Source organism: Poromitra crassiceps (assembly GCF_964638095.1).
Source record: "Poromitra crassiceps genome assembly, contig: HAP1_SCAFFOLD_451, whole genome shotgun sequence".
Taxonomy (NCBI): Eukaryota; Metazoa; Chordata; class Actinopteri; order Beryciformes; family Melamphaidae; genus Poromitra; species Poromitra crassiceps.
This window is the reverse complement of record NW_028151956.1, coordinates 90,433-114,507: the sequence shown is the minus strand read 5'-3', so window position 1 is coordinate 114,507 and position 24,075 is coordinate 90,433. Positions and strand designations below refer to the sequence as shown.

Below are 24,075 nucleotides of genomic sequence, written 5' to 3'. Positions count from 1 at the left end.
ACTACCAATGGTCCCACAATTGACTGTTTGTGGGTGTGTGGGTTATGACCTATATAATGTTTCTATCCTTTGTATATGATTATTTGTGTTGCTCCATGATGGACTGATATTATGATTTTATGATATCCTTGTTTATGTTTACTGTATATTTTACTGCCTTTTAATGTACTTTGCTTCTAACAGGTGCATTTAATAACATCTAGGGACGGGCACTGCAAATGAGCCTAGGCTATAAATGCTATGCTACATGTCATCAGATGTTGACACATGTTATACGTTGTGTATCTGTTCTGATATAAATCAATGAAATGAAATCATTATCATGCAGAACTACATTATTGCTCTCATTAGGAGGCAGGGCAGACTGATTGAGAGCCATGAATCTTACACTGCAGGCAGAGATGGGAAAAGTACACACACTCAATCAATCAATCAATCAACTTTAAAGCAGCTACGAGCAACTTTTTCGATTGTTATTAAACAGTATAATTACAATATTGATGCATCACATCTTACCTATAATAGTAGCTGAGATCAAAGCCGTGTGAATTGGAGATTGCTCCCTTGGATGATTATTAAGTCTGTGTCTGTCTAAACTCGCGTCAACAGGGGGCTCTCTCTCTCTCTCTCCTTACCGCCGGCCCGGCTACCCGGAAGTGAAACGCGGAAGTGAAACCCGGAAGTGAAACGCAGCTGCCTGCCTCGCCGTTTGCGCTGCCTAGCAACATAACATAAACAATGTGAACGCCACGCATATTCTCGCGAACATCTCTAGTTATATTCTAACAGGTTTTTTGGAAGTTATTTTGTGGTTATGGCCGAAGTGGCTGCTGCAAACCGTTTCATTTCACTTCCTGATCTTCCCTGGCCACAGACAGCCTACACTGGCCGATTCACTCGGGGCTCAAGCGAGACTACTCTGCATTGGTCTCGTCGACTATTAGAGGTAAGATGTGATGCATTGATATTCAATTTATACTGTTTAATAACAATCGAAAAAGTTGCTCGTAGCTGCTTTAATACATGTCCCAGAAGGGCACTTTGGTTTACATCAGGGAACTGATGTAACTGATGACTTAAGTACAAGTACAGTTACTTGTGTAAAGAAAAGACTGGTCTAAGTAGAAGTAGCCTACTGATTCAACTTGTTTACTCAAGTCAAAGTTTAAAAAAATACAGGCTCTGAAATGTAATTATCAAAGTATTTCTACCGGCTGTTTCTGTGCAAAGCTAACTGAAACTCACATCACATTAATATCATGCAAAGACTATTAAACTTGAAAGATCCCCTCCAAACATGTTTTAAGGTGTATAAAGATACTTGTTTAATAGTTTGTGTGATCTGATTTTTCCACCAAAAAGGTGCACATAATGCGTGACAACTGGGAGAGCACGAGAAGAGAGAAACAAACAACAGCTACATCATGTTTGTTTGTTGTGCATTAAAACTAAAGTAACTAGCCTGTTTTGAAAATGTAAGGAGTAGAAAGTACATAATTTGGCTTAAAATGTAGGGAGTAAATGTAAAAAAGTTAAAAATAAATACTCAGTAAAGTAGCCTACATATACCTGATCTTACTTAAAGGACGGCTTTCCAGTGGGGAATATGAATATATATAAAATCTCACGCCCCTAAGGTTTTCGAATCCGTTGAAATTTTTGAAATTGGTTGTTCACAGCCAGAGCTATCAACCATCTCTCACATATTTTTTGGCCCAGCCGACGCGTTTTACGTCAGATGGGCCAAGTCCGCCTTGCGGAAGTCGAGCACCTATGAACTACAACTGTTGTGGGCCATGGTCCCGCCTCTAGAGGTCCTCCACGCCCCTTCACAACTCTTGTACCAAAACAAAAGGCAGCCATCTTTTTTCATAGACTAGGCTAGCTATTGTTAGCTCCCCATAGCTCCTTGCAAAGAACCATATCTCGGGAACGGAAGCACCTCCAGACACGGGACTGGCGGCATTGGAAAGCTCGTCAAATTTTACATCTAGTAGAAGGTGCGTTGAAGTTACGAAATCAACGCTGAGCATTGATTTTGATTTTTGATTTTTTTACATGAAATAGTTGCAACATCAGATGCGCGTAACTCCTAGGAAAATGCCTTAAAATGCATGAATTTTTTTTTATGAAGACATCTCCCGACATATATACTACCATTTAAATTTGGTGCAATTTGGAGGCAAATGTTTTTTTTTTAATTCTTGTTCTACTAATGTTTTTATGTCGAAGCCTTCTTCTTCTTCTTCTTCTTTGACTTTTATGGCGGTTGGCAAGCATATATGTGCATTACCGCCACCTACTGGAGTTTGATATCAGCCAAATGCCTGAGGGGTGGGCGTGGACTCGAAGGCCACGCGAGCCCAGTGCATTGTGTGGGAAGTGTAGGATTTCGGGTCCCCGCACCCGCACCCGCCCCTCCACCCCCCCCCCCACACACACACACACAGAGTGGATTTTGGTTGATAGCTCAGGCTGTGAACAACCAATTTCAAAAATGTCAACGGATTCAAACTCCTTATAGGGGCGTGAGATTTAATATATCTTCATATTCCCCACGGGAAAGCCTTCCTTTAACACATTGAGTGCCAGCGACGCCATATGGCGTCAAGAGAAATTTACCGTAGGCTGCCAGCGACGCCAAATGGCGTCAATAACTCCAAATTCATATTTTGACGGGGGAATGTCGATCTAAGCCTCTTACATCGCCTCTTACAATATGGGAGCTATTGAATGTGTCTAACCTATTTTACAGAACCCTTAGGTGGCGACAGTGCCCTCCCGATTAGACAAAGGCCAGGAGAAAAGACAGAAGAAGTCATGAGGAAACGGAAATCGCCATTGATATGCTTGAAGCATAACGTCGTTAGCTGTGCCTGTGAACAGCAGTCATCTGCTGCCACAATTGAGCCCCATCCGTGTCCGCTGCGATAGTCCATCCATATGATTTAGTTGCCGACACGGCGATACCAGCGTCTTTATGAAAAGTGACATTATTCTCAGCTGGGAGCCGAGGACACGCTGTAAAAAAGCGGGGGGTGCAGGCAGCGGACTTTTCAGTGCAGATCAAACAGAGCAAACTGCAGCAGAGCAGAGACACTCGACTCCTCCCACCACGGAGGAGGAGGAGGAGGAGGGGGGTGGGGCACGCAGGGCACTAACAGCATACAACCATTGACAGTACACACACACCCATGCAGCAGCAGGCTCCATGTTTGTTCAACTCAAAGCAGAATTCATTCTGTCGCCTTTCTAACATAAAGATGTGATTATCTCAGAAACTAATTTCAGCATGCTCTTTTCGGTCAAAAACACTCTTTTTCAGAGGGGTGTATTTCCAAAATGGAACGGTTTATAAACACAGTTTTTTTTTAAAATGAAACAGAAGGGTTCAAAGTTTCATTGAGGCTATTGGTTGTCCATATAAGAGGAACACAAAAAATGATATGGCTATATTAAAATGCATTGCGGCCTATGTGGCACAGTACAGCACCTTTTGCCCAAGGGCCGTGGCACTCAAAGTGTTAAGTACAGTAACAAAGTATTTGTAGGCCTACTTAGTTACTTCCCATCTCTGACTGCAGGACAGGGAGAGTGCGTCTTTTCGATGAGCAATGAGCTTTTCATTTCCGTGATAAAGAGACCAATTTCGAGTAGCTGTCACGGGGTTACGTCAGTGGTTGCAAAAAACGTACATAGAAACTGAATTCCATTGCAACATCGGCGGACAGCAAATGCGCCATTTTGGCCTGAAAGAGACACCTCTGATTGGTTGTCATTGTTCTATGCTGTTGTTCCATTGGCCATTGAGGTTTTTTCAAGCCAAAATGGCGGCAGCGCTGTTGCGAAACACATCAACTCTTGCCTTCAATACTCTCTGCAAGTAGGAAAACAAGCTGTAGCTGTAGAGATTCAGGGAACAAGGGGACAAACTAGTAGGCTTTTGCCACTAGTTCGACTCCGCCCACGAAAATACGTAATCGGGGGCAGTCCCTAAACGTTTATCATTTTGCAGTGTGTTCTTCTATTGAATGTATGTAGGCTATAAGATGCACTGTACTGTAACGTCTGAAATGATGAATTATATATTATATATAACAAGAGGGATAGCTTACAATGTTATAGAGTCCATGTAGTAGAAATAGCTAGTGCTGGGGAAAAAATAAATGTAAAAATATTTTTTATCGTTCATGTTGCCGAAATAGCTAATGCTGTCAAATGTTATTTTGTTTGCTGTTCATTTTCTTGCTGGTGCATTATGTGATTGCTGTTTCAGAGCAAAATAATGGAATTAAACGCACTGAAAGCGACAGAATTGTGTCCGTCTTATTTACATGCCAATATCCAGTTATAGTCACAGCGCCACCTACTGGCAACAACAAAAGTGGGGTGTAACTCGACTGTACAGGATCACAGCTGCTCCAAATGTCATATTTTGATGAGCATCCCACCCAGAAGAGGCCCACCTGCCAATATTCAGTTGTAGGCATAGCACCACCTACTGGCCACATGAAATCAGCCATACATCTGTGACAAACATCATTCTAATACAAGCAGAGATGTGACTACTGTGGGCCAGGAGGAACAGTACAGCCTCTGCTACACTGTCAGAAACATTTGCCAGAAATAAAGTAGCATAATTCAAACCTCAGATAAGTGAAAGTAAAGTACATATAAATCTGAACAGTGCTTGAGTATCATAGCTGAGCAAATAGATGTCGAGCCAAGTAAGGCGTGAGGGCGGCTAACCAAGCCAGATGTCTAATTTCACTTTCGCTTCTTCCTTATGCTTCTGCATTGCCAAACCACTGCGCCCCCCCTCCCGGGCCAGGTGCTGTTGCCATGGCAACAAGGACAATCTCCCAAAATGTCGGCGTGTTCCTTTAACCATAATAACCAACCTTTGGAACATAATTCAGCATTTTCAAATAATAACATTCTTAACAATTTAAATATAGCAGCAAGCATGTAAAAAAAGTGTATGAATGGGGGAAAGGGGAACGGGCACTACACTAGTAATATAAATATTTCATGAGCAATATAACAGCCTAGTCTAGTAGGACAGGCTGATGTATAGGCCCCTGCCTGGTGGCCGGCGAGTGTTGGGTTTGCGTGTGGGGGGAGTGGCTTCCTGGCTCGGAGGAGGGTTTGAACAGAATGGGACGGATAAAGAGTGAGCTGGTCGCATGGAGAAACAAACGCTTTTTCCATCCTTTTTTCCAGTCAGTTTCAGTCTAACAGGAAATGCATCACATCTCATCACATGATGCAAATGATCACATGATGAAGAGCCAACACGGAGGAGAATGAGAGGAGGAATCACTTCATCAAGAACACAGCTCATTTCCAATATATATTGATTTTCAGCAGAAAAAAAGTGGAAAAAGTGTTGAGTATCTCTTTAATATTTGTGGTAAAAAGCATAATCTGTATATTAAACCGCTCAGCTCAAGTCTTTTGGCAAAATGAAAAGAGCAAAGTCAAATGAGTGACTGAAGCAGGAATTATGTTGTTTAAGTATTTGTGATTAATCCTTCTGTCTCTTTCACTCACTCACTCTCAGACACACACACATAATTGTCAGCTTTTAGATCTCGCCCAAACTATTTACTGTAGTTATTTCTTCCAAATCATCGGATCTATCTCGATATTTTCCAGCAGCTTGTTTTTTGACAGAGATGCTCACCAAGCACAAGAGCAGCTGAAACAACCAAGACTCACAGGTGCAGCAGACTTAATAAAATGACTTTATAGAAAATTACCCAGGTTACATTTCATATTCAACTCTTGATATTTTAAGCCTCCAAAGTTCAATTGCTATCAGACATTTACCCATAAAATCAAGTTTAGCTAATAGTCTCGCTGGCCAGCCTCCCCTCCCTTCCGGGAGAGGAGTCTGGCAGCGCTGGTCACCATTGTGGAATTGCGATGGGCGGTGCTTAGCGGCAGTGCCCTTGGAAAATAGCTTCCAACAGTTTTGCAGCCAGACTCCTCTCACGGGAGGGAGTGGAGGCTCGCCAGCGAGACTAAGCTAAATACAACCCAATACATCTTGACAATCATTTTTTTCATTTTGGAGAACAGCTTTGTTACACGTTCTGTAAACATAAACACCAACTCAACAGTTTGGACTCGCTGTTCTCTGACTGCAGCAGATTATAGGACTCTGTAATCTTCATAGGAAGCTAAATAGAAAATCTCTTCAAATCAAACAGTCAACACAAATAAAACTCTTGACATCTTAGTGCAGAAACATGAAGAGGCAGAGACACACCATGAAAATGGTCCAATGTAAAGATATGGAACATAATAGAATATGTACGATCCTTCTGCTTCTTCAGGGCTTGTTGGAGGTTTTGAGGAAACGTTGAGACTTCTGCCTCGACATCTGGTGCTGCTGCCGTGCCACCTGGGCGTCCGAGATCACCTCCTGCAGCTTCTACACACACACACGCACGCACGCGCACGCACACACACACACGCACACACACACACGCACACGCAGACACACACACGCATGACACACACACGCACACACACACACACACAGAGATTATATTCGGGGTGTAAACTCAGAAAGAAAGACCCTGACGACGGCACTAGCAGGAGGGTTTCCCACTTCTGTGGTTTCATCATGTAGCTGCAGGCTAGCGCTGAGCTCGTTAACTAGCATCTCGTTAACTAGCATCTACGCTGTGTCCTCATTAAAATGTTGTTTGTTTTGTTTTGTTTTTCTTCAGACGCATGCAAGTAGGCGGTGGTAGAAAGAGAAAAAAACACAGGGAGAATTGCAATTTTGCTTGTTTCAATTTCGATGATCGAAATTGGAACACCCATTTCGATCAATTTTCGATTTAGAATTGAAATGGTGACACCGCTAACGCACACACACCTGGGCAGCGGGGGGGTCTTTCAGATGGACGGTCCTCACTGGCTCCTGTCCGTCTCTCTTGGGGATTTTCAGTTTCTGTTGCTCCTGACAGAATAAAACAGCAACAGAAATCAATAGAAACGCTGAAAAAGACAATTCTAATAACACAAACTGACAGGATTGTTACAGAGAAGTTAAACTCTATGTGTCTGACAGACAGAGGCTTGGTGTGTCACTGCCCCATGTGAGTCACACACAGAACATTTTAGGTTTTGGCTCCTGCTAAGTTAACATTGGTGAACATATATGATTGGAAAGTAATATCCAGTTATGGAATTATATTTATCACCACTTTGGCAGATGTGAAACATGCTGGGTTTGTTTGCTACATCAGTTAGCTAGCCAACTCACTAACATTATGAATGAATATAAAATGGCCATGGCAACATTAAAGCTATAGTTGGCTAGTGAGTCATCAACCTGATTGCTATTTACGTGTGAGATGATTACATTTACATTTCTAACTGAAGATACACATTAAGCTGTGGCAGTGAGCTAATGGCTAAAGGGGCGTCTGTGCTGTACAACATTTAGGCTCGCGCAGCACGACTCACATCTACAGCTGGGACAGCGACAGGGCACATGATGCACAGCTCAGATCAGTGTGTATGGGTTTGTGTGTGTACCTTGCAGTAGATCTTCAGGTCAGACCCGCTCACAGCCGGAGGTCTGTAGAAGTTCTCAAACAGACACTCCCACTCCTTACAGAAATGTCCCACAAAGTCCATCTCCTTCACACACAGAACTCTCCTGGGGGACAGACAGAAAACAACAATAACAAAAACGTTATGACAGACAACAATAAAAAACACTTCAACAGCAAACCAGCCCAAAACTCAAGGGTTTATGGGTCGACGCCTAGACGGAGATATCAAATAGTTCTGTGGAAGATCTCGAGGGTGATCTGACACAGGAGCAGGGTGGTGAACCGGTGGAGATGTACTGAGGGAATGTGGATTCCGAAGGAATATAATTCACAATCCACTGAGCAGTTTTAGAACCATCTCGTGGCTCTGGGCGAAATATTCTTCAGCATAGTTAAGTTAAGTTAAGTACCCCGACGGCGGCCAGAGTATCTGCTTCTCAGTGCAGACATGCCTGGATGGATGTGGTTAACCAGCTCATCAGAGACGCTTGTGAAGGCAAAGGAGAACTGGCTCAACCTTGCCAACAGTGTTGTGCAAGTTACTTTCAAAATGTACTATACTACATATTACTAGTTACTTTCATTTGAAAGTAATAAGTTACTTTACAATATTACTGCCTGTGGAGAGTAACTGGTTACTTATTACACAACTTTTGCATTACTTTCACTGTAATAACAGCAGTAGCAGAATGACATCGTCGCCTGGGAACATCCCGAAAAAGAATTTCAAGCATCTTGAAGTCAGTGTAAACGTCCAAAATATTCTAAATGTTATCTTTTTCCTTTGTTATTGTCATCTATAGTGGTTATTTACATAAAAACACACACTTTGATTAGGAAATGACAGTGCTTTCATTAAAAAAAAAAGTAACTCAATTTGTAACTTGTGTTACTTGACGAAGTAACTGGTCTGGTATAATATTACTGAAATCCTATTGGTAATAAGTTATATTACTGAGTTACTAAAAGTAATGTATTACATTACGTAAAGTGTCTCCTACCTGTTGGTGACGATGATGTTGGTCTTTCTGTGTCCGGGGTACTCACAGTGACCTCTGAACACCTCGCCCTCCAGCTGCTTCTCTGACCGCTGCACACACACACGCACACACACACACACACACACACACACACACACACACACACACACACACACACACACACACACACACACACACACACACACACACAGGATGTCAGGATGTCAGAGTGCACGCACTCACGCACTCACTCACTCACTCACTCACTCACTCACTCACTCACTCACTACCAATCTACCATGATTTCATTTCCTTCGACTCATTTAAGGCGTTTTCACACTGGGAACGACGATTGTTTTTGTTCTGTCCCCGAGTAAGATTGCCTATCTCCTCCCACATTTTTTGTTCAATTAACACCAAACTTTTGGGAAAGTATCTTCAGACCGTCTTCTAAAGAACGACCCGTCCAGATCTTTTGAATGATCAAAGATTGAGTCCACAGTGCAGCAAAGTGTTGAACTGAAGATAATACTGTAAACAGTGAGTGCGTTTACATGCAGACAATAAACAGTTTATTAGCGGATTTCTGGAGTTACCTGATTATTCAAATGGTCATGTAAACAGCATACACCGATAAGCTTTATCCGCTTATGGCCGTTATCGGGTTATGAATAAACCGATAAACATACCTAGGTTTTTGGCCAATAACCTGTCTTTTCAGTGCATGTATACAGCGTATCAGGTTTCTTGTGGGTTTATACATCTGCGCATGTACAAGTTGAATTACCGCCGCCTTCTGGAGAGAAATCCGACTAATTGACTGAATCATGTAAACCCAGGTTTTTCCTATTGTCGGATTATTAAAGTGCATGTAAACGCAGAAATCAGATTATTGCCATAAACTGATTACTCACAGTTATCAGTTTATTGGTGTGCATGTAAACGCACTCAGTGACTACAAATTCTCGCTAAATAAATCTTTAATGTTCATGACTTTTCTTTTCTTTTACAAAACTCTGCTAGCACGGTAGATGAAGTGTGTAAAATTCCAGAATTTTTGACAGTATTTTATATTCTGCCCTCATGTATACTATTGCAGTCAATGGAAATAGAGCATTTTTAAACATCACTTTTTCCATTTATGGAGCAATCAATCTTTGTACAAACAAATGACAGACATCTCTTATGTTGTATAGATGATGTATGCAAATTGTCAGAACTTTGTCTTGAATACTGAATATTTGACACTAGTTTGAAACCTGCCTGTAAATGCATGGACAGCTGTTAGCCCTTGTTCACACCATACGCCGAAGCTACGCTGAAGCGATAGTTTCAGCTTCTATTCTTCTATTTCTAGTTCTATTTTTCAAGCGTAGAGCGCACTGCACCTGAGCTGCCAGGCATGAAGCTGAGCGAGGCGCTGAGGAAAAGAGTGCTTCTGGTGTGAGCGGTTTAGCGTGGCACTCAGCTTCTGTTAAGCGCTGCTTCTGCATAGCGCCTGGTGTGAACCAAGGGTTATACTGCACCCTGGTGGTTGGCCAAGTCATAGTGTGAAGCTTCCTCTGATTTTCCCACTTCCCAATTTGCTCAACTTGATCACAACTTGCCATTGGTGGCTAAGGTTGTAAGTTGGAGCCTTGGGGGATGTAGAGTAAACATGCTTTTAATGCGTTTAAGCAGATTTTTGGTCTGTAAAGTTCTGCTGATGGCTATCTCTCATTTGTTGTTGTGCTCTTCCTCCTACTTCTTCTTCTACCTCCTCAAAATAGATTCAAACAGCGGAATAGCCCTCTTGTTTGTAACCATGGCGATGACACCGCATTATCCTCAGGATAAATGAATGCTTTCAACAGGAAGTGAGCATCCATTTTCCTGAGTTGACACATAAACGCCATGTTGGCGACATTTTATAGTTGATACTCTGATGTCCCGTTCCTGTGAAAGCAGCATGAAGCTATACAGATTTTACAATGTGGCAGACCACATTTCTTCTGTAGTAGTTGCAAGTTTCAACTCGTCTCGTTGCGAATCTTTGGCGTAAACTGGCCTGAAACAAATGCTCCCCACGGACACCTCAACGCTAACCTGACATTGCCAGATGGAGGCGGTATTACCATTCTCTCGCAAATCTCGCGAGGGAATCCAGCTTGCTTGCGAGGTTACCTCAACGCCCCCCTTTCAAAAATATTGCTTCCAGCGCCGCCTGACATTCACCGAACGTCTGCTAGGGGGCAGTACTGCCCCTGTTGAGAAACACTAGTTACAGTGACAAAGTGAAAACTATGAATAAGGAAGATCTGTTTATTCATCAGGTTTGAACACACATCACACACTTCACACTGAAGGACACAAACACACGTCTACATCCGTGGACTTTAAGGCAACCAAAGGGTTAACCCATTGATACCTGATGCAGCATTTGCGTGTATAGCCCTCATTTGTGTGTCTATCCCTTTAAGTCTTAAAGGGATACACACACAAATGCTGCATCGGGTATCAATGGGTTAAAGTAATGCACAAATACTACAGTGAGTCCTGCTAAGTGATGTCATGCTAGGGACAGGAAGGCCTCATTTGCATGAAGTTTATCAGTTTATATGCAATTCACAAACTGCATCATGTTCACAGGATGAAGATCACATTTATATAGTTATATATATATATATTTATATACACACAGTATGAAAGCAATGGTTTAAAAGGTGATGCTACAAACCTTTTACAAAAATATTGCTACGTTCTACAGCAGACACCTTAATTCATTTCTGTGTTTATAGTAAAATATTTTCCACAACCTGCCATTGTAGTTTTGGATAGAATCTAAATTATAAATGGTTTTAAACATAGCATCCTAGAGTGCTTCACAAATAATTGTTAAAAAAAAAAAAAAACAACGTTTAATTAAAAAAGTTACAGAAAAAAATCTATCCACTGATTTAAAAAAATGCTTTGAGGTATCGAATGACAAGATATTTACTTTGGCATGCAAAGAAACCTGAATTACACAATAATTGATAGATACATTTATTAGTTTACAAAAGCAAAACTCTGCCACACACGTTTATACAGATTAAATAAATCCAGGTAGCATTTTGAGACAGGACTGGTCTGAGACACAAACAGCATTAAAAGATTTGAAATACAGTTTAGAACTGAAGCCTTCTATTCCTCATCATGCTGCATAGAAGAGAAACAGAGAAGAAAGAGATTATAGGCTGCAAACTGACAGACGCACAGCACTGACAGACAGGAAACAGACAGACCCACAGCACTGACAGACAGGAAACAGACAGACACACAGCACTGACAGACAGACAGACCCACAGCACTGACAGACAGGAAACAGACAGACACACAGCACTGACAGACAGGAAACAGACAGACACACAGCACTGACAGACAGGAAACAGACAGACGCACAGCTGACACACAGGAAACAGACAGACACACAGCTGACAGCAGGAAACAGACAGACGCACAGCACTGACAGACAGGAAACAGACAGACACACAGCACTGACAGACAGGAAACAGACAGACACACAGTGCTGACAGCAGGAAACAGACAGACGCACAGCACTGACAGACAGGGAACAGACAGACACACAGCACTGACAGACAGGAAACAGACAGACACACAGTGCTGACAGCAGGAAACAGACAGACGCACAGCACTGACAGACAGGAAACAGACAGACACACAGCACTAACAGTAGGAAACAGACAGACGCACAGAGATAACAGCAGGAAACAGACAGACGCACAGTGCTAACAGTAGGAAACAGACAAATTGACCACGGCGTAGTTTTGCGGTTTGCTATTAAGTAAAAGTCGTATGATTATGGTAGAAAAAAGTAGTCAGTGGAAAGGAATTGCAGCCGCTACAGTAGCCTGGCTATTTAAATATGGCAGGTTTTTGTGCAGGATATCTCGTGTCGCGCAATGATGACAATTCTCTCCAATCAGCAGTCTGCAGTGTTTTCACCTCACCTTTTGGTCTCACCTCAGCTTGCTTAGAACCTCGACGGAGTTGTTACCCCAAAAAAACTACCAGGTAATAAATGTATGTACCTGTATGTAAAAACAAAGTAGAGTAGAGTTGAGTCGAGCCAGTGGTGGAAAAGCACCATTAAAACAGACTCGAGCTGTACTGTGTGGTTTCACACTCGTTTAGAAATGTTTTGTGCAAAAAAGTGAACTTGTTGTTTAATCAGTTGCATTGTGGAATCACAGATGTAACATCACAGAGTTTGTGTCACACATGGTGTGCAGCACTACAACCCTTGAATAAATCCTCTTCTCCTCGTGTGTTTCAGAGGCTGTAGAGAGCTCAGGTTTAAAGCCAGAGTGAAGATACTTCTATCATCTGAAACAAGAAGACCTGTCAGGGCATCCAATGGTCATGACATGTTGTCAGGAAGGGGCTAAATAATGCTCTAAAGTTAGGCTAAGTTTCGCAAGGAAAAACCAGCATGGCCATTTTCAAAGGGGTCCCTTGACCTCTGACCTCAAGATATCTGAATGAAAATGGGTTCTATGGGTACCCACAAGTCTCGCCTTTACAGACATGCCCCCTTAAGGGTTAACCCCCGTTAAGGGTTACAGTTAACTCACCTGGAACAGGTCGAAGCCCTGCGACTCGGTCTGGTCGTACGGTCTGATGACGCCGTCCTCCCTGATCAGCCTGACCGGCCGCAGCTTGGTCACTTCCTCTGTCGACTCCGCCGCCCTGACCACACACACACGCACACACACGCACGCACACACACACACGCACGCACACACACACACACACACACACACACACACACACACGTATGTCAGCCTAATGACAGTGGCTCTGCCCTCAGTTTGATGGTGGAGCCTACGAGCAGGCAGTTTTCTACTCTGCTTTAAAGATCTGGCTGGCAACTTAAAGGAGGACTTTGCCAATTTTCAACCAGCTTTGTATCGTTACAATGTGGGTTTACGTAGATGAACAATATGTAACTTCCCTCCATCTTCATTCTCAGGCACGGAGGTGAACAGATGTTCTGCTCGAGGGCAGTTGTTTGAACTGCAGATTTGTTATTAGTCTTTTTTCTGTATGCGTTCATCCACTGGAGAATCACATGGAGAGCCTTAACGAGTGTTAAGGCTGAATGAAAAGCCTTAACCAACCTTAACCAACCTTACCAACTGGCAGGGGCGGAGTTTCTGCAGGCAGATGAACGGAGATCTTCTCGGTGCAAGAAACATGCAGAGAAGGTAAACAATGTTCATCTGCATAATACTAGCCACACTGTAATGACACGAAGCTGGTTGGAAATGAGCAAAGTCCTTTAAATAAGGAAAGTGACTGGAGAATTTAGCAAGTCAGCTTGACAAAAACAGTTTGTTTTCTGCCTTCACACATCACTGCTGCTGCCAGCTGTGTGATGCTGCTTTCGGGATCCATCCATTCTCGTGAACGTGATATCTCAGGAACACCTTGAGGGAATTTTGCACATTTGGCACAAATATCCACTTGGACTCAAGGATGAACTGGTTACAATTTAGTGGTCAAAGGTCAAGGTCACTGTGACCTCACAAAAGACCCTTTTTGGCCATAAGCTAATTATGACCAAATTTCACCCAAATGTCTAAATAGGATGAAATGATGACTTTTTAAGCTCAACTTCACTGTGACATCTACAGTATATTTTAGTCATCTGGACAGACATGTTAACTGCAACTTGACTTGTTGATAGAGGCATAAACTACGAGGCGGTTATTTTCTTTTTTTTTTAATATACAATGGATTTTGTAACAGGTTACAAACATCTACAGTAAGTTACCATGGAAACTCACAATAACACTAAGGACCAAAATGCGTTAAATATGCGTTAGTTATTACCTATAATAATGGAAACTCACAATAACACTAAGGACCAAAATGCGTTAATTATGCGTTAGTTATTACCTATAATAATCTCAAGCTCATGAGGACTTTAGACATTCAGAGAGAACATGAAGCAACCGATGCAGAACATCTCTTTGCAAAGGAAGATGCTTTGTCAGAGCGTGCAGGCAGCGCTGAGCGAGGTGCCACAAGCAGCCACCAGGCAGCGCTGAGCGAGGTGCCACAAGCAGCCACCAGGCAGCGCTGAGCGAGGTGCCACAAGCAGCCACCAGGGAGCGCTGAGCGAGGTGCCACAAGCAGCCACCAGGCAGCGCTGAGCGAGGTGCCACAAGCAGCCACCAGGCAGCGCTGAGTGAGGTGCCACAAGCAGCCACCAGGCAGCGCTGAGCGAGATGCCACAAGCAGCCGCATTCTCCAACTCAGAGGGACCAAACTCAAACAAAGCAAACTATGTAAAGGCCAAACGGGCGAGTTGCAGTCAAATGTTTGCTGGAACATCTCACCTTATGTTACCTCTACAGTGAAAGCATGGAACAGTAAGTTCATCAGGTTATCCAGAATCCAGCGAGTGGTCACAGTAAAGGATGCAGATTACATGACGGATGGGTCTCCAGTACTGTGGAGGCGGGGCGATGGGGGGGGGGGGGTGTCTTTTGGGGTGACGTGAGGTGAGTGTGTGGGTGCATTAAAAGTTGACATATGTGATACCGCTGAAAAGCTGATTAACTTTACCTGCTGAACTTTACCTGACTTTTTAAAGCATGATTAGCAGGTCAGAAGATTTTAGAACAATATCTATTTTAGCCGTGGCCGGCGGTCTTGGTCTTTCAGGGTTAAGAGACATGATCCAGACCTACTGTCTGATTTAGCTCCACAAACAGCTGAAGGTACTGATTGGGTTTTTAATCAAACTGACACCTGCATTAATCAACTATATAATGTTGCCTAAAATCCAACTTCAAAGCTGCAATAGGCAAGAGTAATGTTTTAAGGAAATTAACCTAAACCTCCTCACACCTAAATGTCTTCCTATAAATCCACTACTGCCTGATGTGAACCAAAGTGCCCTTCTGGGACATGTATTAAACTGATTGATTGATTGATTGATTGATTGATTGATTGATGCTGTTGCAACGTCTTCGAGAGCCTGAGATGTCAACCTCTATGCAGATGACACTATTCTTTATTGCTTTTCACATTCTACACAAGCTGCCATTTTTCATCTTCAACATGCCTTCGGTACTTTGCAAAATCATTGTTAGAGGTTACATTGGTTTTAAATGTATTTTATAGAGAAAAAACTTCAGCTTCAGCTCTGCACTTTAACTGTATTGAATGAGTTGAAGTTGAAGTGAACTTTGGAATGAACTTGGCACTATGACTGGTGGACAAAAAGTGTGTTACTATTTAGATATGTTCTGATTGGTCAACAGTTATGGTAGAAGAAGCACTCCAAACTCTGCATGGCCGTGCCATGCGCTCATTCAGTCAGTCAGCCAATCTCTGAGGAGAGAACAGACGAGGAGAGAGGAGGCAGGGCTTGGATGAATGTTTGGTGTTCTATGTGACTTTAAGACTAAGCTTTTCTACATGATTCATACATTTGAAATGTTTAGGAAGTATATACGGTGTGGGTGCGTTCAGATGACACCTTTTGCACATGTTTACAAAGCAAAGCGCACTGCAAACAACTGAGATGCGTTTGAGGCTTAACTTTGCTAGCATTAGCCTAGCTTGCAGACACTGTTCAGTGTTTACAAGTTCTTAAAAACTACCTTATTGCTGAAATCATAAACACACAGCTAGCCCCCATTGCCTTGTTTTTTTTTTACATTCATGTCGTGATGATCATTGAAATGGTAGCACAAGCTCATCTTCCATGTTTGTTTGTCCGTTACTCATGCTTATTGTTTATTGGACGATGCACGGCATCCAATTCCAGATAGCATATGACCCAAAAAAATCACAATCATATACCAAATATATTTTACAGTGTACAGTTTTCACTTAAGTGTGTCAGAAATTAACAATCCTCAATCTATCTATTGTAAAGTTTAATATCACTTTGACCTTGATTTTCTTCCAGTCTCTACAATTGGATGATAGCACATTTATTATGAAGATTCAAAATTCGTATCCAATTCCGGACACTTACTTCCCACTGTGTCGTGTATTCATATACTCAATATTAATAAACCCTTCCTCTACCTTTACAATGTTACAGATACTTTTAAGAAGTGCAGGCTATGTACTCAAAGCTCTTATTTTTCCATAAATCTACCAGCCAATACCGAATCTCTCCACTGTCGCCCAATGTGGGATGTTGTCCGTGACGAAGTTAATAAGTTAGTGTTTGATATTCTTAAATGTGTAGGCTATAGATACTTATGAAATTTGAGACCTAGGCAGGGTGGTGTTACACATTGGTGGTGGATGAGTTGAGTTCCCTCCCTTCCCTCCCCTGATATGTGAAGCATTTTGAGTGTCTAGAAAGGCGCTATATAAATCCAATCAATTCTTATTATTACTATTGTTATCGTTATTAATAAACGTGTAAGAACTTATGTAAATTATCTTTCAGTTGGGAACTCTGTATAACAATGTTGGTAAACACTGGAAATTACGTGTCCGAAATTCGATACAATTCCGTTTCCGTTTCAAACACAGAGAGCTTGTAAAAATGTGAGATGCATCACTTTGGCAGAGGAGAGCGCTGATCCTGTCAACATGCTGAAAACGATGAGAAGGAGCGAACTCAAACATGCTAATGTGCAGAAGGCGTCTGAACGCACGCTGTGTCTGTAGTGAAGGAGCGGTACTGTCGGCTCTTTCCTCAGGTCGGGTCTGTTCAACTCACAATGCTGCAGCATGGCAAGGGGGGCAGGGTTACTCAGGGGGGCGGGGTTAGAGTGATGGAGAGGTGTGTGTGAGGGCGGGGTTACTGGCAGCGTTAAGAGTGATGGAGAGGTGTGTGTGAGGGCGGGGTTACTGGCAGCGTTAGAGTGATGGACAGGTGTGTGTGAAGGTGGAGTGTTAATCCAGTCACTTCTCTCTGGCCGCTCACTGAGCACAGTAGTGGTTCAGTATGGAAACACACGATGGATGGAAGTCCTTCAGGTTCTACACAATGCAGACACTTACCTGTCTTGTCTGCGACCTGCGGGGGAAAAACACCTCATGCCAGCACGCTTCCTAGCAAAACTGCAGTCTGACATACAGTTTAAAGCTGCTCTCCTCAATCTGACATACAGGTAAACGAGGGCTGCACAATTAATCTAATCGATATCCAAATCGCAGGAGTAGTTGCCGTTTGATAAATGTGTCACAACATACCATTAAATGAAGCATTGTGGCGCTACAGACAGAGATACCCTGGAGGGGCGTTTCTAGGGAGTGGCACTGGCCACCCCTGAAATCTAATTGGCCACCCCTGAAATCTAATTGGCCACCCCAAAATCCTGAGGGTGCTGGCATCTGTGGCCGACATGACTGTATTTCTAGAGGCTGTGGCAGGCCCAATTTTAAAGCTACAGTAAAGATACTGGCATCATATTAAACTAGAAGATCTAAGGCGTCCATTACTACCAAGCATGTCATTCTAGCCTGTTAGCAAGGGGGGTAAATATCGCCCCAGATTTAGGCTACATTTTGGCGAGGGAAAACCTGTCTACATCCTTCCTAAATGCCGCACTCAGTGCCACCCGTGCTTGAGTCTGTGCCCCACCTGGGCCACCCCAGTCAAAATGGCCTGGACACGCCACTGATACCCTGGCCTACAAATCATATTCTCCAGAGGCAAGGGAACATGCTTGTTGGGTACAGACCTCAGTAAAAATCCCATCATCATTTATATATTTCAGTGAAAATGCAAAAAAATTGCATTCCCGCTAAAATCTTGATTCATATCCAATCACAATACCTGTCAATATAAGAGCAATACGTTTTCTGTTTTTGCTTATGGTGCAGCCCTAGTTTAACCTCAATATGAAATGCATTTTAAAGCTGATCTCAATCTTTAGGGCTTTTATTTTGATACTGAACTGAGGAGCTGTGCATTTTCCTGCTGGCACAGCAGTGTTTCCTCTGTGTGTTTAGTGATTAAGGAGCGCTGCTTTAATAGCAGTAGCTATGAATGAGTGGACATTCCTTCAAATACTCACACAACAACAAAACAACAACAACAAACAAACAAAAAAAGTCCCAGGCATTAACTTATGAGACAAAAAAACACAAGCAGAATGTCAAAATTAGACAGCGCACAAGAATCAGAACAGAGGAGACAACATGGTTAGCACGTTACACTACATGACATGTTCAACACAAAATACAACAAACAGAATGAGCACCGCGTTGCTATGTTAAAGAAGATGGATTTAAAGAAATTCACACAAAACACTGCAAAAATATTTAAATACCATATTTCCTCTAATAGTCGATTAAAAGCCTGGTCACTGATACTGGCCGGCCCCAAACACAGGCGGGTAAAAAACAAAGGAAAAAAACAACAGTGAATACAGTAAACTCCTGAACCCTCATTTATCAAGCCAACGTACGATAAAAACTGTGTACGGACTACCATAGTCCCTGCTGCAACACTCGTGCATTATGCTTGTGTACGTGAGTGCAGGACACGATGATATAGAGGCAAAGTGACCGCCTACTTCCTGCTTCAGCACTGTACCAGAGATTTTCATCCGCCATTTATTTTCCCTTAGACATTTCGTAAAATGCTTATAATTTTTTTTTTACTTGTTCAAACCAAACGGTACAGATATATTTAGGAACATGAGAGACCACATAACATTTCACTCAGACCAAAACGTAAAAGAATTGCAGATTTAAAGAAAATATTTTTTCAATGTAGTTTTTTTAAGTTTTGGTCCGAGTGGAATGTTCTATGGTCTCTCCCGATGTCTGTCTCTAATATAAGCCTGCTTCTAAAAAAACAGTAGTTGAAGTTGAGGTAAATAAAAGGTCAGGGGCCAATATTAGAGGAAATACGGTATTACCACCAAAACACAGAAATTAAAATGACACATTAACTGAAGTAAAGGAAGTCTTAAGGAGCGCTTGTTTCGTACCTCTGGATGCCCTGGAAGGTGGAGCTGGCCATGTCCACGATGCCGCCAGTGGGCCGGGCCACCACCCCCACCAGACCCTTCCCGATGCCCTTAAAGAAGCCGGCCGCTCCTTCCTTCTTCGCCCCTGCAGCCACACAGCAACTCAATCAGTCAACTCATCACCATCACAAACACCCTGCACTCAATCAGTCAAGTCATCACCATCACAAACACCCTGCACTCAATCAGTCAACTCATCACCATCACAAACACCCTGCACTCACCCAGTCAACTCATCACCATCACAAACACCCTGCACTCACTCAGTCAACTCATCACCTTCACAAACACCCTGCACTCACCCAGTCAACTCATCACCATCACAAACACCCTGCACTCACTCAGTCAACTCATCACAAACACCCTGCACTCACCCAGTCAACTCATCACCATCACAAACACCCTGCACTCACCCAGTCAACTCATCACCTTCACAAACACCCTGCACTCACCCAGTCAACTCATCACCATCACAAACACACTGCACTCACTCAGTCAACTCATCACCATCACAAACACCCTGCACTCAATCAGTCAACTCATCACCATCACAAACACACTGCACTCACCCAGTCAACTCATCACCATCACAAACACCCTGCACTCACTCAGTCAACTCATCACCATCACAAACACCCTGCACTCACTCAGTCAACTCATCACCATCACAAACACCCTGCACTCACCCAGTCAACTCATCACCATCACAAACACCCTGCACTCACTCAGTCAACTCATCACAAACACCCTGCACTCACCCAGTCAACTCATCACCATCACAAACACACTGCACTCACTCAGTCAACTCATCACCATCACAAACACCCTGCACTCAATCAGTCAACTCATCACCATCACAAACACCCTGCACTCACCCAGTCAACTCATCACCATCACAAACACCCTGCACTCAATCAGTCAACTCATCACCATCACAAACACCCTGCACTCACTCAGTCAACTCATCACCATCACAAACACCCTGCACTCACTCAGTCAACTCATCACCATCACAAACACCCTGCACTCACTCAGTCAACTCATCACCATCACAAACACCCTGCACTCACTCAGTCAACTCATCACCATCACAAACACCCTGCACTCACTCAGTCAACTCATCACCATCACAAACACCCTGCACTCAATCAGTCAACTCATCACCATCACAAACACCCTGCACTCAATCAGTCAACTCATCACCATCACAAACACCCTGCACTCACTCAGTCAACTCATCACAAACACCCTGCACTCACTCAGTCAACTCATCACAAACACCCTGCACTCAATCAGTCAACTCATCACCATCACAAACACCCTGCACTCAATCAGTCAACTCATCACCATCACAAACACCCTGCACTCACTCAGTCAACTCATCACCATCACAAACACCCTGCACTCACCGAGTCAACTCATCACCATCACAAACACCCTGCACTCAATCAGTCAACTCATCACCATCACAAACACCCTGCACTCAATCAGTCAACTCATCACCATCACAAACACCCTGCACTCAATCAGTCAACTCATCACCATCACAAACACCCTGCACTCACTCAGTCAACTCATCACCATCACAAACACCCTGCACTCACCGAGTCAACTCATCACCATCACAAACACCCTGCACTCAATCAGTCAACTCATCACCATCACAAACACCCTGCACTCAATCAGTCAACTCATCACCATCACAAACACCCTGCACTCACCCAGTCAACTCATCACCATCACAAACACCCTGCACTCACCCAGTCAACTCATCACCATCACAAACACCCTGCACTCACTCAGTCAACTCATCACCATCACAAACACCCTGCACTCACCCAGTCAACTCATCACCATCACAAACACCCTGCACTCACCCAGTCAACTCATCACCATCACAAACACCCTGCACTCACTCAGTCAACTCATCACCATCACAAACACCCTGCACTCACTCAGTCAACTCATCACCATCACAAACACCCTGCACTCACTCAGTCAACTCATCACCATCACAAACACCCTGCACTCACTCAGTCAACTCATCACCATCACAAACACCCTGCACTCACCCAGTCAACTCATCACCATCACAAACACCCTGCACTCACTTAGTCAACTCATCACCATCACAAACACCCTGCACTCACTCAGTCAACTCATCACCATCACAAACACCCTGCACTCACTCAGTCAACTCATCACCATCACAAACACCCTGCACTCACTCAGTCAACTCATCACCATCACAAACACCCTGCACTCACTCAGTCAACTCATCACCATCACAAACACCCTGCACTCACCCAGTCAACTCTATAGAGTAAACTATAGAGTCTACTAGAAATATTGCGCGCTTCGCATGGTCATTTCTAGGTTGTGTGCTCATATCTAGCACGCTTCGCGCTCACCCATCAGCAGGTCAGTTGAGCAGACCCTCCAGCTCAGTGTGTCGTGAGGAAACTTACCCTCCACCGGTTTGGTGATGATGCCTGTGACTCCGCCCACCATGCCCTGCGGGGAGACGAGAGGCGGTGAGTTTGAGACCAATCAGCAAACACAGCCAATTATCTCTGTGTGTGAACCAATGCATCAGACTTAACACATTCACTGCCAACAGTTTATCCAATACAGTAGGTAGCTTCTGCCAATGGGTTTTTTTGAGGATTCTGGCTCATCTTTCAAGAGCCGAGGATTATTTTCTGCTAGGACTTTGTGAACACAAAATATCTCAAAAGAACTAATAGAATGTGTGCTTTCTCTGTCTAAAAGAGTTAGTTTTTATCATGTTCTGTTATGTAGGCAATAGCAGTTGAATACAGCATGGTTTCAGCGTCTGAGAAGGAAAGCTGAGATAAATGCATTTTTGTGAAATTCGATAGAACAGGCAGAACAGTCACTTTAACCATTTATTTTTGGCATCAGTGAGACATCAGACATCTAAACAATAGTTCTGAACAGTAATTTCCTCCAATATAACAGCACCCCCACAGCACCCCGCAAACTCCTCCCTCCGTGGGTGTGTCTCTGGTGGCTCTGCAGCGTGTGTCACAGGCGAGTCTCTGCTGCCTGTCTGTGCTGCCTGGCGGCCGCTCGTCGGGCGAGTCTGGATCGGGCTCGCTCGTTTCTGGGGTTTCGGTTGTGAGCTGGGATGAAGCTGCGTGCGATTCTGGGCTTTCTGCTGCGTGTTTCAAAGTGTGTTGCACCCAGAGTCTATTTTTGGAATCCCCCACCGTTGTGCGCCAGCTCCCAGCGCGAAAGCGTTTTCGCCAAACCATTCTCATGAGAATGGTTTCCTCACGCTTTTTCCTGCTGTTTTTACTCGACTTTCTCTAATCTGGAGAGCACTGTCGCCACTTAATGGGTCGGTAAAATAGGTTATACACATTCAATAGCTCCCATATTTTTATAGGAGATGTAAAAGGGTTTGATCCACGTCCCACCGTCAATTTTTTTTTTTTTTTGACGAGTTAACTCGTCGACGGCAGTCAACGGTTGGTTTCTGTTTGACGAGTTAACTCGTCGACGGCAGTGAATGTGTTAATGTGTTAATGGTTAAAGACTCTGGCAATCCACTCTCAAATATCTCTCTTTTTTATAGGATATCACAGCTGATCACATTAATTACCCACCCAAATGAGTCTAAAAAACTTTCACAGCTATTATAAAACCAGGTGCAAAAACCATGGACACAACAACCCCTCAGTGTTTATGTCCATGCTGCATGCCCATATCTAATTATGATTGGTTGGAGATTGCTGACATCAGCAATCTCCTGAGAGAACTCTGTCCATTTTACCTCTACTTTTTCAAACTGCTGGGAAAAAAAGGGCAAAAACCAATGCAAGGTCAATGGGGTCACGCTCCTGTATGTACGAGCTGACTGAAGCTCACAAAAACTTTATCCACAGTCACACAAAGTACATTTCACTGAGCTTCAGTCAGCTGTTTTGGACGCGGGAGGTCGGCGGATCGAATCCCGCTCCGCCCCTGTGCAAGCCCTTAACACAGGGGCTGACTAAAATGATAAGGGCTCATATATAACACATATGAGCAACTATTTTTCATGGGGGGCCACATGAGAAACCCAGATTGTTGCCGGGGGCCGAACAAATATTGTCATGCCGTAACCCATGGATGGGCAGCTTTGATGATAGAGAGGGCCACAAAAAATGTCCTCGCTACCAGGTTTTGCTGAGGGCCGAACGGCGCCAGCACGAAAAATTTGGTGCATTTGAAGCCAGGTTTAGAGGAATAACTAATTTTAAATTAACAGTTGTGATGTCATTATTCAGTCTTAACCACCAATATTTTATCCTTTTCTCACTCACTCCTATGTCACCACCTGCTCTGAGGGCTTGAAATTAACTTCTTTGACCACCTGCCAATATGGCTGCTAGATTTTAAAGTTACCAGCCAACTATAATTTCCACTAGCCGAAATGTTTTTCTTGAAATAAACCAGAATATGAGTGGGTTAATTCAAGCATAAGTATCAGTAAGTGGCCCGGGATTCTCA

General features: G+C 43.4%; 1 protein-coding gene across 1 annotated transcript in view; it reads right to left on the bottom strand.

Moving 5' to 3' along the window:
* Nucleotides 1-5,727: 5,727 nt before the first annotated feature.
* LOC310771230 (intermembrane lipid transfer protein VPS13C-like) overlaps nucleotides 5,728-24,075 on the bottom strand; it is a gene marked incomplete at its 5' end in the record, with an annotated part of 51,215 nt that continues 32,867 nt past the window's right edge. Inside the window, 7 exons of the mRNA XM_083663886.1 lie at nucleotides 5,728-6,439; nucleotides 6,893-6,976; nucleotides 7,558-7,681; nucleotides 8,579-8,667; nucleotides 13,171-13,285; nucleotides 19,519-19,642; nucleotides 22,026-22,071. Of these exons, the coding sequence (XP_083520012.1) occupies nucleotides 6,338-6,439; nucleotides 6,893-6,976; nucleotides 7,558-7,681; nucleotides 8,579-8,667; nucleotides 13,171-13,285; nucleotides 19,519-19,642; nucleotides 22,026-22,071 (684 nt within the window). The remainder of the gene's footprint in view (nucleotides 6,440-6,892; nucleotides 6,977-7,557; nucleotides 7,682-8,578; nucleotides 8,668-13,170; nucleotides 13,286-19,518; nucleotides 19,643-22,025; nucleotides 22,072-24,075) is intronic.